The 13,501-nt window shown below is 48.8% G+C and overlaps 1 protein-coding gene across 1 annotated transcript in view; it reads left to right on the forward strand.

Annotated features, from left to right (window-relative positions):
- The window catches only part of LOC139199763 (tumor necrosis factor alpha-induced protein 2-like), a 27,112-nt gene extending 14,045 nt beyond the window's left edge, over window positions 1-13,067 (forward strand). The window contains exons 3-15 of the mRNA XM_070828912.1: window positions 3,134-3,411; window positions 3,557-3,823; window positions 4,286-4,404; window positions 5,067-5,181; window positions 5,983-6,093; window positions 7,330-7,430; window positions 7,512-7,628; window positions 7,814-7,949; window positions 8,382-8,504; window positions 9,120-9,275; window positions 9,377-9,498; window positions 10,248-10,558; window positions 10,623-13,067. Coding sequence (XP_070685013.1) covers window positions 3,134-3,411; window positions 3,557-3,823; window positions 4,286-4,404; window positions 5,067-5,181; window positions 5,983-6,093; window positions 7,330-7,430; window positions 7,512-7,628; window positions 7,814-7,949; window positions 8,382-8,504; window positions 9,120-9,275; window positions 9,377-9,498; window positions 10,248-10,557 — 1,955 coding nt within the window. The 3' untranslated portion in view covers window position 10,558; window positions 10,623-13,067. The remainder of the gene's footprint in view (window positions 1-3,133; window positions 3,412-3,556; window positions 3,824-4,285; window positions 4,405-5,066; window positions 5,182-5,982; window positions 6,094-7,329; window positions 7,431-7,511; window positions 7,629-7,813; window positions 7,950-8,381; window positions 8,505-9,119; window positions 9,276-9,376; window positions 9,499-10,247; window positions 10,559-10,622) is intronic.
- The last annotated feature ends 434 nt before the right edge of the window (window positions 13,068-13,501 follow it).

The following is a 13,501-nucleotide window of genomic DNA, read 5'->3' on the forward strand; positions in this document are numbered from 1 at the left end:
GTCTGGCTGCTGCAGCGTTATGATGCATCATGTTTCCTCTGACATGTTCAATCATTACAGCCATGTTGTTCCTTCAAATTCACATTTCCAGACTCGTTGAAGCATGAAGTCACGTTAAGTCCCTCAGTGGGACACTTCCAGAGGACGTCATCGTCCCTGACGTCCCTCCAGAAACCAGCTCAGAAAACAGAGGCTGCAGAACCTCATAGAGAATCTGTCTGTTTTTAGGTTTCCTTCAGTCTGTCAGTGATCCAGTGACGGTCGTCTGTGTGTCCATGAGTCCACTGCAGACAGGAGCTGCTGATGTATAATTCAGCAGACTTGTTATGTTCTTGTTAGCAAGTTTCCATCGATCAGATTAGGAGCAATATTTGTGACTTCCTCCATTTTTCATAAAAAAAAAAAAAAGAGTCAGATTTCAATTTGAGATGATTTCGTGCAGCGGTCGGACATCTCTCTGGTCTCTGGTCTCTGGTCTCTGTCTCTGGTCTCTGGTCTCTGGTCTCTGTCTCTGGTCTCTGTCTCTGGTCTCTGTCTCTGGTCTCTGGTCTCTGGTCTCTGTCTCTGGTCTCTGGTCTCTGGTCTCTGGTCTCTGGTCTCTGTCTCTGGTCTCTGGTCTCTGTCTCTTGTCTCTGGTCTCTGGTCTCTGTCTCTGGTCTCTGGTCTCTGTCTCTGGTCTCTGTCTCTGTCTCTGGTCTCTGTCTCTGTCTCTGGTCTCTGTCTCTGGTCTCTGGTCTCTGTCTCTGGTCTCTGGTCTCTGTCTCTGGTCTCTGTCTCTGGTCTCTGGTCTCTGTCTCTGGTCTCTGTCTCTGGTCTCTGGTCTCTGTCTCTGGTCTCTGTCTCTGTCTCTGGTCTCTGGTCTCTGTCTCTGGTCTCTGTCTCTGGTCTCTGTCTCTGGTCTCTGGTCTCTGTCTCTGGTCTCTGGTCTCTGGTCTCTGTCTCTGGTCTCTGTCTCTGGTCTCTGGTCTCTGTCTCTGGTCTCTGTCTCTGGTCTCTGGTCTCTGGTCTCTGTCTCTGGTCTCTGTCTCTGGTCTCTGTCTCTGTCTCTGTCTCTGGTCTCTGGTCTCTGTCTCTGGTCTCTGGTCTCTGTCTCTGGTCTCTGGTCTCTGGTCTCTGGTCTCTGTCTCTGGTCTCTGTCTCTGGTCTCTGGTCTCTGGTCTCTGTCTCTGGTCTCTGGTCTCTGGTCTCTGGTCTCTGTCTCTGGTCTCTGTCTCTGGTCTCTGGTCTCTGTCTCTGGTCTCTGGTCTCTGGTCTCTGTCTCTGGTCTCTGTCTCTGGTCTCTGGTCTCTGTCTCTGGTCTCTGGTCTCTGTCTCTGGTCTCTGTCTCTGGTCTCTGGTCTCTGGTCTCTGGTCTCTGTCTCTGTCTCTGGTCTCTGTCTCTGGTCTCTGTCTCTGGTCTCTGGTCTCTGGTCTCTGTCTCTGGTCTCTGGTCTCTGGTCTCTGTCTCTGGTCTCTGTCTCTGGTCTCTGGTCTGTGGTCTCTGGTCTCTGTCTCTGGTCTCTGGTCTCTGTCTCTGGTCTCTGTCTCTGGTCTCTGGTCTCTGGTCTCTGGTCTCTGTCTCTGTCTCTGGTCTCTGGTCTCTGTCTCTGGTCTCTGGTCTCTGTCTCTGGTCTCTGGTCTCTGTCTCTGGTCTCTGGTCTCTGGTCTCTGTCTCTGGTCTCTGGTCTCTGGTCTCTGGTCTCTGTCTCTGGTCTCTGGTCTCTGGTCTCTGTCTCTGGTCTCTGTCTCTGGTCTCTGGTCTCTGGTCTCTGGTCTCTGGTCTCTGTCTCTGGTCTCTGGTCTCTGTCTCTGGTCTCTGTCTCTGGTCTCTGGTCTCTGGTCTCTGGTCTCTGTCTCTGGTCTCTGTCTCTGGTCTCTGTCTCTGGTCTCTGGTCTCTGTCTCTGGTCTCTCAGGGCGGCGTCTGTCAGTCTGGATGATGTCATTGCAGTGGGAGGTGCTGCTGTGACATCATCTGCTGACATCACGGCGCTGACAGTCAGGGAGGATCCTCCCTGAGGGGCCTCGGCTGACCTCGGACCAGCCCTGCAGTCTCTGGAGGCTCAGCGTCCCGGAGCGCTTTGGCTGCGATGATACAGAACATCCCAGGAATTAAAGACGTTGGTGTGACAAGCTTCTCCAGAGGACGTCAGAGCGATGACGTCAGAGCGATGACGTCAGAGCGATGACGTCAGAGCTGACGTCAGAGCGATGACGTCAGAGCGATGACGTCAGAGCGATGACGTCAGAGCGATGACGTCAGAGCGTCAGAGAGGAAACCTTCAATAAACCTCAGCTCAGAAACCAGAGAAAACCGAGGCTGCAGAAGCTCATAGAGAATCTGTCTGTTTTTAAGTTTCCCTCAGTCTCACGGTGATCCAGTGACGCTCATCTGTACGTTCATGGGTCCACTGCAGACAGGAGCTGTTTATATATAATTCGGCATATATTGGGAGGGTTTGGGGGGGTTAGATCTGTGAAGTCTTATGAATAATACAATCCTCCACATGCTAAATGTTCAGAATATCAATGTGCTGAAACCCTCCAGACGTCCTGAGAGACGAAGACAAACCTGATCTGTGATTCTGTGGGAAACTTTGGCTCCATCCCTCTGCCTCCCTGAGGGACGCTTTGATGTTCAAATCAAACGAACCCACCTCCAGAGGGCTGTCCAGTCCGGGGGGGGGGGGCTTTTGATGAACAGCTGTTAATGCTAATCAGTCAGAATGAAGAGGCTTCATTGTGAATTTGACCTTCAAAGGGTAACTCTGGTGTTTCTTCTTCTTCTGTTCACATCCTGGTGTCTGAATGACTGGTGGGTACTAAGAGTGTTGGAACTGGTCCAGTAGATCACCTCAGCCAGCAGCACCAAGTGTGTGACAGCATCATGGAAAGGATCCCTACAGAGAGAGACCTGGAAGATCCTTTTGGTTTAACCACAAACAGCACACACACCAGACTACATTCACTAAAACAGGGATCTGTAGGGATCCTTTCCATGATGCTGTCACACACTTAGAATAACACTCTGAGCCTGTCAGTGGATCAAAAAAGCACAAGCAGGATCTTTTTTCTCCATCACGTTGGCGGTAATCGGCCTTCGTAGCTTGCTGACTGCTGACAGTCTGGCCTGTGTCGTCTCCCCGTCTCCTCCAGTCCTGGAGATCCTGCAGCTGGTGAAGAAGCGGGACCTCCTCCTGGCCGACAGTCACATCCTGGAGCTGGAGCAGGAGTGCAACGAGTCCACCGCCGCAGACCGGGGCGCCGCGCCGCAGCCGGAAGACGCCACCAGCCCCGGCCTCAAGGACGGCGGGCGGAGGAAGGCCAAGGACGTGGAGCTGCTGTACGAGGAGCTGCAGAAGGAGCTGTGGGCCGTGGTCAGGGAGTCTCTGAGGTGTCCGACGGCCGGGCCCAACCTGGGCCTGGTGGTCCAGGTGAGGACTGCTGCTGCCATGGTAACAGCCATGGTCACAGCAGGGATGGAGCGCTGCAGTATTTTACTGCTCTGTGTTCCACTATGACCTGTAAAACGGCCGTGGGACAGTAAAGGTGGGTCCTCACCTGTCTGTCTCCGTGCAGGTGCTGCAGCAGGAGGAGCAGGCCGACAGGGACTGGACCCTCAGCGAGGCCGCGGCCCCCGGGGGCCCGAGGCCTCGCCGCCTGAAGCAGCGGTGGCAGGAGGCGGTGGAGGAGGCCGCCGACGGCTCGCTGCCACAGAGAGCCGAGTTCACGGCCGGAGAGCTGGACAGGTACCTGGACCGGCTCCGAGCCCGGGTGGTGGAGGACCTGGGGGCCGCCAAGAGGAACGTGGTGTCTATTTACCCTGAAGAGTACCAGCCCTTCCAGGTGAGATAACACCTGGACAGACAGACAGACAGACAGGAAGCAGATAACCACCTGGGGAAAAGACGTCCACAAACAGTTGTTATATCCGTTTCATCACAGGCACCAGGCTCCATTAACAAAACCAGTAATTTTCCCTTTATAAAACAGAGGAGCTGCTGCTGCCTCCATCAGGTAGTTTGTTGGTGTTATTGTGTGACGTTAGAGTTTTAAAGGTTTAGTTCAGATCCACCACAATAAGTGTTTAACACATGATAACACAAACTAACAGCAGCAGAGCAGCAGCTCCTGTGTCCTGTTCTCTAAAATCCCTGTTTTAGTGAATGGAGTCTGGTGTGTGTGCTGTTTGTGGTTAAACCAAAAGGATCTTCCAGGTCTCTCTCTGTAGGGATCCTTTCCATGATGCTGTCACACACTTACAATCTACTACTATCACCCTTTAACCTTTCACCTCTCACCTGTCAGGTGTACGTGCAGAGCTACCACCAGGCGGTTGCTCGGCGACTGGAGGCCATCACTGACAACCAGCTGGAGATCACTGACATCTACTCCCTGCTGGACTGGCTGCACAACATATACAACAGGTACACACACACACAAATAGACCAAATATTTCCAGGAACTGTGGATTTAGATCTACTGCTCTGGACTGGAAATTCAAAACTAACTGAGTGGATGTTTTACTTTATGTAATAGTGTTCCTTTTTTTAAATTAAGTCTTTTTTGTCTCACCTGAGGGAGACCTGTAAGAATTATGTTTGACCAGAAACTGCCATTAAATCGCTGTCTTCAAAGCCACCAGACTCCATTGACAAAAACAGTGATTTTATCTTGCACAACACCGGTGTAGCGTAGTCTCCTGCTGCCTCAGTCGCTCAGTGTACTGGTGTTAGTGTGTGTTATATAAATATTGTGTTGGATCCAAACTAAACCTTTAAAGACCCCAAAGTCCCACAATAACACAAACACACTGACTGATGGAGGCAGCAGCAGAGCAGCAGCTCCTGTGTCCTGGGAGCTAAAATCACTGTTTTTGTCAATGGAGTCTGGTGTGTGAGACTAATACCAGTGTTTTTAGACTCCTACTCCTACTTAAAGCTTTTAGGAAAATAAATACACCTTTAATTACCCTTTAATACTAGTAATTAGTTATTGTGTGAGTGAAGCGGGACGATGATTGTGGCAGCCAGTGACGGTTTGTTGTGTGTGTGTGTGTGTGTGTGTGTGTGTGTGTGTGTTGTTTCAGAGACGTCCTGGGGACCGTGTGCATCACCAGTCCCTTCAGCCGATCTCAGCTGAGTCCCCTCCTTCCCTCAGAGACTGTGGACAGACTGGAGCTGGACTGTCTCAACTCGGTCCGGGTGAGTGTCCCGATAAGATGAATAAAGGAGAGAAGAGGAAGGAGGACGAACACTTTAGTCACCATCAGTTTAAGTGGACGCTGTATTGAGAACACTTTGAGACGATACGTCCAGTCTGTCCAGTCTGTCCAGTCTGTCCAGTCTGTCCAGGCTGTCCAGTCTGTCCAGTCTGTCCAGTCTGTCCAGTCTGTCCAGTCTGTCCAGTCTGTCCACCCTGTCCAGGCTGTCCAGGCTGTCCAGGCTGTCCAGTCTGTCCAGTCTGTCCAGGCTGTCCAGGCTGTCCAGGCTGTCCAGTCTGTCCAGGCTGTCCAGGCTGTCCAGGCTGTCCAGTCTGTCCAGTCTGTCCAGTCTGTCCAGTCTGTCCACCCTGTCCAGGCTGTCCAGGCTGTCCAGGCTGTCCAGGCTGTCCAGTCTGTCCAGTCTGTCCAGGCTGTCCAGGCTGTCCAGGCTGGTCACCTTCAGAGTCGCTTTAGGGGAAAACAAAATGGAGGCAAAGTGTTTCTGAGATTGAAGACAAAGATTTACAAGAAAACCCTGAGATTAAAGTTGAAGAGTTGTTGTGAGGTTGGAGCAGCTCCATCACACACCGTGTTGTTTTCTTTGTGTTTATCTTGAAATGAGTTTAGTTTTAGACGTCTGTCACGTAGCACACTGGAGTTAGCTCAATGCTACATGCTACACCCTCGCTGCGTGTTTCTGATTGGCCGATTGATCGATGAGTGATCGATGATCCGCTGGCGTCCTGTTGCTTGTGCGTGAACCTGAGGTGCGTTAGTTTTGACGGCCGGCTCCTCCCTGCAGGCCAAAGTGACCACGGAGCTCAGCCAGGTCCTGGACGAGGAGGAGAAGAGGTGGATGGAGTCGCTGCACATCGAGGAGTACCAGATCACTCTGGCCAAGACCGTCATACAGGTGCACCCCCCCCCACACACACACACACACACGCCTCCGTTACCATGGTTACTGCAGACCAAACGCAGCTCTGATCAGTGTTTCCTGTCTGTTTTAAATAAAGGTTATTGAATCAGTGAAGTGTTACATAAAGGTGGATTCCGCTGTGTTTTGTACACTGATTGTTTTCTGAGTCTTTCCTTCAACTGCAGCCAAAGTCAACACAGAGCACTTCCTGATCTCTCACACACACACACACACACACACACACACACACACACACACACACTCTAACACCGCTCTTCTCCATTGAAGCAGCTGCCCTCTAGTGGCCAAATGAAGTGCACCAAGACGAACACACAGGGACAGTCTGAGGTGGACAGAGTGTCCTTGAACGCACCGGCAGCGAGAGCAGCCGATATTTAAAAAAAAAAAATCCATATTATGTCGACTCTGATGGATTTTTAGATTTGATTCACATGATCCCTGTTGAAATAAACACGTAGTGTGTAGCTCAGATGTTACACATTCAGACTGACACAGTGCTTCCCTTCATGTGAAATATTAGTTTCAGTCAACACTGGCCTTTACTTGACAAGTGGTGGTGTATTTACTTTTCTAAAAGCTTAGTAAGGTACCGGCATTACAAATACACTGTGACATGTGGCATCAGTCTGCTCAGTAAATATTCTTCTAAATGCTTGATTGTGCCCTTTAAAAGAACATAGAATTACTTGTATTTAATAAGCTAAATCTCACCTCTGTTAAAGTCTCTGGTGTTTCTGGAAGATCCTTTTGGTTTAACCACAAACAGCCGTTATATCGCTCTCTGCACACACACCAGACTACATTCACTAAAACAGGGATTTTAGCTCACAGGACACAGGAGCTGCTGCTCTGCTGCTGCCTCTATTAATTACTTTGTTTGTGTTATTGTGTGTTGTGTTGGATCCAAACAGACCCTTTAAAACACCAAAGTCACATAAAAACACAGACAAACTAACCGGTCGAGGAAGCAGGAGACCAGCAGCTCCTGTGTTCTGAAACAGTAAAAACACTGTTTTTGTGAATGGAGTCTGGTGTGTTGAAGAGAACAGCATAACAGCTATTTCTGGTGATCTACTGGACCAGTTCCAACACTTTTACTACCTACCAGTCATTAAGACACCAGGATGAGGGCAGAGAGGACCAGGGGGAGAAACACCAGTGTTACCCTGGACGCCAGCTCATACTTGAAGGCCGTGTTTGTTGTTTCAGCGGCTGCAGGTCGACCTGGAGCGCTCGGCCTCTATTAACAGGAGTCTGGGCTCCAGAGTGGCTCAGTGCAGCCTCAACGGCCTCGCCGACTTCCTGTACAGGTACACGCACGTTTGGTTCAGCCTTAAGCGAAGTGGAGGAGGGCCGGGCTGGTCTGGATTATGACGATCCTCCTCCTTTAGTTTCCAGCGTAAGGTGGAGATGTTTCACGAGGGGATGCAGAGCGGCATGTTTGGAGACAACGAGGACGGATACGTGTCCAAGACCATCGCCCTGGTCAACTGCTGCCCGCCATTCAGGTACCAACACCAGGGACGATCCAGTCCCCCAGTCTGTCTGTCTGTCCAAGTCAGCTGGTCACTTTACTGTGTGTGTGTGTGTGTGTGTGTGTGTGTGTGTGTGTGTGTGTGTGTGTGTGTGTGTGTGTGTGTGTGTGTGTGTGTGTGTGTGTGTGTGTGTGTGTGTGTGTGTGTGTGTGTGACAGAGGCTTCGTGCAGCGCTGCGCTCAGTGTGACCCGTCAGTCAGTGAGGACTCTCTGCGCCGAGCCAACAAAGCTCTGGATCACATCGTACAGCAGGGAGTCCGAGTTTTATCAGAGAGGCTGTACCTGCACATCAGGGTACACACACACACACACACACACACACACATACACACACTGAAACACACACACACACACACACACACACACACACAGACACTGAAACACACACACACACACACACACAGACACACACACACAGACACACACACACAGACACTGAAACACACACACACACACACACACACACACACACACACACACACACACAGACACACACACACAGACACACACACACAGACACTGAAACACACACACACACACACACACACACACACACTGACGACGTGAAAACTGAAAACTTCTCAGAACATTTTCAGCCCTGAGTTGCGTCTGTAGGCGAGGACGACCTGAGAGACCAAACCCAGGGAACTCTGCTCACATTAATGATCTGTCTGTCTGTCTGTCTGTCTGTCTGTCTGTCTGTCTGTCTGTCTGTCTGTCTGTCAGCCCTTCTTTGAGCGCCTGGTGAAGAGGAAGTGGCTGAGTAACGCGGAGCCGTACGAGCAGATTGAGTCGGTCATCAAAGAGGACTTTAAGAAGTACCACAGGATGGACAGTCCTCCGTACCAGGTACGCACTCCTGCAGTGACCTTAAAGGTACAGTACGTGGACACAGGTGTGTCCTTTAATGTTTGGCAGCCACCAAACGGGCTGCAACGTGATCCTTTGGGACAACTGCACCTGATCACAGTAGGTCCACTAAAAGAGCTTGTTTGATCCACTGACAGGCTCAGAGTGTTATTCTAAGTGTGTGACAGCATCATGGAAAGGATCCCTACAGAGAGAGACCTGGAAGATCCTTTTGGTTTAACCACAAACAGCACACACACCAGACTACATTCACTAAAACAGGGATTTTAGAGCTGCTGCCTCCATCAGTCAGTGTGTCTTTGTTGTTGTGTGTCACACAGATGTTGTGTTTGCTCCAAACTGACCCTTAAAACACCAAAGTCACAAACAACACAAACAAAGTAACTGATCTCATTTGATGTTCTGTGAGGTAAAATTGCAGTTTTTGTCAATGGAGTCTGGTGGCTATGAAGAAAACAAAATAACAGCTATTTCTATTCTGTTCTGTTTCAGTCAGATCAGTTCACTTATTGTGACCCCCCCCCCCCGTCTGTCTGTCTGTCTGCCTGCCTGCCTGTCTGTCTGTCTGTCTGTCTCGGTGTCTCTCACCCTCAGCTGCTGGTGGCGGAGGTCCACCGGCGGGTGGTGATGGAGTACCTCCGCTCGGTCATGCGAGGCAGAATCATCTGCACCTCGCTGAAGATGAGGAAGAGGATGGCCGGCCGGCTCAGAGACGAAGGCAAACAGATCAAAGTCCTCTTCAAAGACCTGGTCAGTGAGACCCCCCCCCCCCAGCTGTCCACATTGAGTTCACAGATGGTCGTAAATCATACCTGCCTGTCTGTCTGTCTGTCTGTCTGTCTGTCTGTCAGGAGTCTCCGTCCAGCTGGTTAGACAGCGCTCTGTCTCACATCTCAGAGATCATCCAGCTGGAGGACGTCCCCTCCATCCAGATAGAGGTCGGAGTTCTGGTCCGAGAGTTTCCAGACGTCAGGTACAAATACACCTCCTCCTCCTTCACCTCTACCTCCTCCTCCTCCTTCACCTCCTCCTTCACCTCTACCTCTACCTCCTCCTTCACCTCCTCCTCCTCCTCCTCCTCCTCCTTCACCTCTACCTCTACCTCCTCCTTCACCTCCTCCTCCTCCTCCTCCTTCACCTCCTCCTTCACCTCCTCCTTCACCTCCTCCTCCTGCTCCTCCTCCTCCTCCTCCTCCTCCTCCTTCACCTCCTCCTCCTCCTTCACCTCCTCCTCCTCCTCCAGAGGTCTGAGGAAACATCACTATAACTCTCTCAGGATAAAGCAGCTCCAGTGAATCAGTGGAGAGCAGCTAGCTGTGCTAATGCTAATGCTAATGCTAATGATGCCACGATGTCTCTACTCAGTCTGGTCATAAAGCTACCAGATAGATTAGCGCTTAGCTTCAGGCTAACCATGCTAACCAGGCTAACAGTCCAAAGTGGGCTAACCGTGTCGTTAGCACCGGGGCTATCTGGAGCAGGAAGCCAAGGAAGCTTATTTTACCCATAATGCCCATCCACATTGGTGGTTTTATATTTACTTCAGTGCTTCAGTAAATGAAGGTGACTTCATGTTAGCGTGTCAGACTCATTCCCACGGGCTCGTTTCTTATTGATGATGTCATATTTAGGATCAATGAAAATGCCAGATGAGCTGATGGATGACGGTGTGTTGAGGCGGATCTAAAGTCCGGTCCTTCTTCTTCTTCTGTCTCTGTGCAGGAAGAAACACGTGTCGGCCATTTTGAACATCCGGGGGACGACGCGGCAGACGGAGCGTCAGGAGATCCTCAACATCGTCAAAGACATCGAGAGCAGCGAAGGTGGCGGCGGCGGAGGCGGCGGCGGTTTGGCCCGGCTGTCCCGGGACCGCGCCCTCTTCTCCGAGGTACCGGTCACCTCCGAGGTCCACTGCCTGAACGTGGGCCTGAGCCGCATCGCCCTCACCGCCTCGTCCTGCTTCAGCACGCTGAGGCCGCGCCGCCGCAAAACCAGAACGCCCGTCCAGGAAAACGGCGACGACGTCCTGTGACGTGTGGCGCTTCTGTGTTTCAGCTCAGTTGTGATTATCGTGAGTAAAGTGTCAGGGAGCGGAAGAAGAAGGAGAAGAAGAAGAAGAAGAAGAAGAAGAAGAAGAACGGAGGACGTGACGGCGAGAACGCAGGATGAAACTGGACGACTCTTGGATGGAAAAATCTAATCTCAGAAGCATCAACTGTCGAATCATTTCTCTTTTCTCAAACAGGACAAACTGAAATCAGAAAACTGTCGGATATAAAATTGCACTTTTCACCAGCGAATTTTGAATTTCTTTCAAACCAAATGTTGCCGTCGGGACTGAAGCTGATTAACTTTGATTGAAACATCTCTTGTGAGGAGGTTCAGCTGGAGGCCCGGTCACATCTCAACATGTTAGCTGGATGTTAAAGGAGAAAGTTATTTTCCTCTTTTGATAGCGCTACATAGCTAGCTAACAGTGTCCCCCTGAGCCCAGTCTTTGTGCTAAGCTAGGTTATCCACATCCTAATTTCCACTGATGATAGTCTTTAGAGTTTTCGCTAGCACTGTCCAGATAACTCAGTAGCTAACGTGAAGCTAGTAAGTGAGCCAGTTAATATAAAGGTTGAGTCCAAAATCTGCTTTAAGTGAAATAAAATTCCAGGAGAGATGCACAACAGCCAACAGGCTAACGTCAGCGTTAGCTTATCCACCAGGCTAACGTCAGCGTTAGCTTCTCCACCAGGTTAACGTCAGCGTTAGCTTCTCCACCAGGCTAACGTCAGTGTTTCCTGTTATGTGATGTTAACCAGGCTGTATTTTTAATATTCTTTAGTATTTTTTCAGTTCACTCACATCAGGAACGATCATCGGACTCGTTCTTCCTGACATCAACGCTACTGAAAGTTTTTAAAGACGTATCTCCGGTGCAGTTGAGTGACCAGGCCTCAGTGGATGACTGGATTCATGTTTCCATCATGAGGCGCCGTCGCTTTAAGTGTTCCTGCTGGACTTCATAGAGGATCAATTAAAGGAAACCAGCTCCCTAGACTGAAGAGCATCATGGGACAAAGACCAGAGCAGGAGGACTGGACTAGACTGGAACCGATCATCAGGCCTTTACTGGATCAATGAACTGATATGTGGGACCCAGCAGCTGTGGATCAGGGGCCACAGGACCCGCTGAGGTCCTCACGCTCCAATCTGGGTTTTTAAATGAATTCAGGACTTCTTTTGGGGAGTTTCATCCTGTAATGAGAACACGTGGAGATGCTTCATGGGAGATGTAGTTTTGTTGTTGCACATTATAAAAGTAAAAAAAGACAACTTTTAATCAAAGGTACTACACGATGATCTGAGTCTCTCATACTGACGACGTATTTAAAGTAGTGATTATAGCTGGAGCTCTTTGGTGTGATGAGGTTTATTATATAAACAGAGATTTATTATTTCTTTTTGCTGGATTTTACTGCAGAATGTTGATTCAAAGAGTCTGTTTTTACACATCCTGGTCAGTCTCAATGACTGTTGGGTACTAACGACTGCACCTGATCACAGTAGATCCACTGAAAGTGTTTTTATTTATTGTGTGTGTTTCTCTCAGAGAGAGAGACCTGGAAGATCCTTTTGGTTTAACCATATATCGTTCTAACCCTAACACCAGACTACATTCACTAAAACAGGGATTTTAGCTCATAGAACGCATCAGTTGCTGGTCTTCTGCTGCCTCCATCAGTTAGTTTGTTTGTGTTGTTGTGTGACTTCTGTGGTTTTAATGGTTAGTTGAGATCAATACAATAAGTGTGTAACACACAGTAACACAAACACACTGACTGATGGAGGCAGCAGCAGAGCAGCAGCTCCTGTGTCCTGTTCTCTAAAATCCCTGTTTTAGTGAATGTAGTCTGGTGTGTGTGCTGTTTGTGGTTAAACCAAAAGGATCTTCCAGGTCTCTCTCTGTAGGGATCCTTTCCATGATGCTGTCACACACTTAGAATAACACTCTGAGCCTGTCAGTGGATCGAACAAGCTCTTTTAGTGGACCTACTGTGATCAGGTGCAGTTGTCCCAAAGGATCACGTTGCAGCCATTGCAGCCCGTTTGGTGTCTGCTGGCTGAGGTGATCTACTGGACCAGTTCCAACACTTTTACTACCTACCAGTCACTCACACACCAGGATGTGTAAAAACAGGGCTAGAATATAAAAAAGTAATCTTTTAAACCAACAGTTTAGATCTAGAGAAATGAAAGGAGGACTCACTCTGACTGAACTACAGAAACAAAAATCTTCTCCTATTTTAAAGGTTTCTGCTGCTTTTCCTCTTTTCCACATTTAAGGGTTTTGCATGTTTAGCTGATAAACTTAAATAACATGACATTTAGATTCCTGCTGATCTTTACAGTGACACACTCCGGCCACTAGAGGGCAGTGTGGTCGCATCACTTCTCCACGCTGTGGTTTCCTCTTCTGTCTCCTGTAAATGTGGAACAAGTGTTTGTGTCCAGAGATCAGCTTTTAACGGCAATAAAACAGATCAGACCGCTGCCTGTTGTCCTCTCTTTTCTCCAGTAGGTATAATAATAATAATAATAATAATAATAATAATAAGTTCTAGGAGGATCTGAGGCGTTCCATTTTTTATAAGATACAGACTTGAAACATTGATGACTGAGCTTAGTTTGATATTCAGGACATAAATAAAGAGTTTTCTGTATTAAAGGGTAAATCCCAGCCAACAGAGCGATGACAGATATCAGCATATAAAATATAAAATACCTGAAAACATTGGGGATTTAAAAATATATAAATTTAACATTTTAGGTTCAGATTTAAGTGATCATTTTTTGTCAGTTTTCTATTTTTCCCAAATATTTTAATAAAGTTAGTACATTTTCTTTTTCAGATATTTTCCTTTTTTTGTTATTTTAGAATTTTTAATATTTAAGTAATATGTTTTATATATATATATATATATTTT

Source organism: Pempheris klunzingeri, chromosome 4, assembly GCF_042242105.1.
Source record: "Pempheris klunzingeri isolate RE-2024b chromosome 4, fPemKlu1.hap1, whole genome shotgun sequence".
In the NCBI taxonomy this organism is placed as follows: Eukaryota; Metazoa; Chordata; class Actinopteri; order Acropomatiformes; family Pempheridae; genus Pempheris; species Pempheris klunzingeri.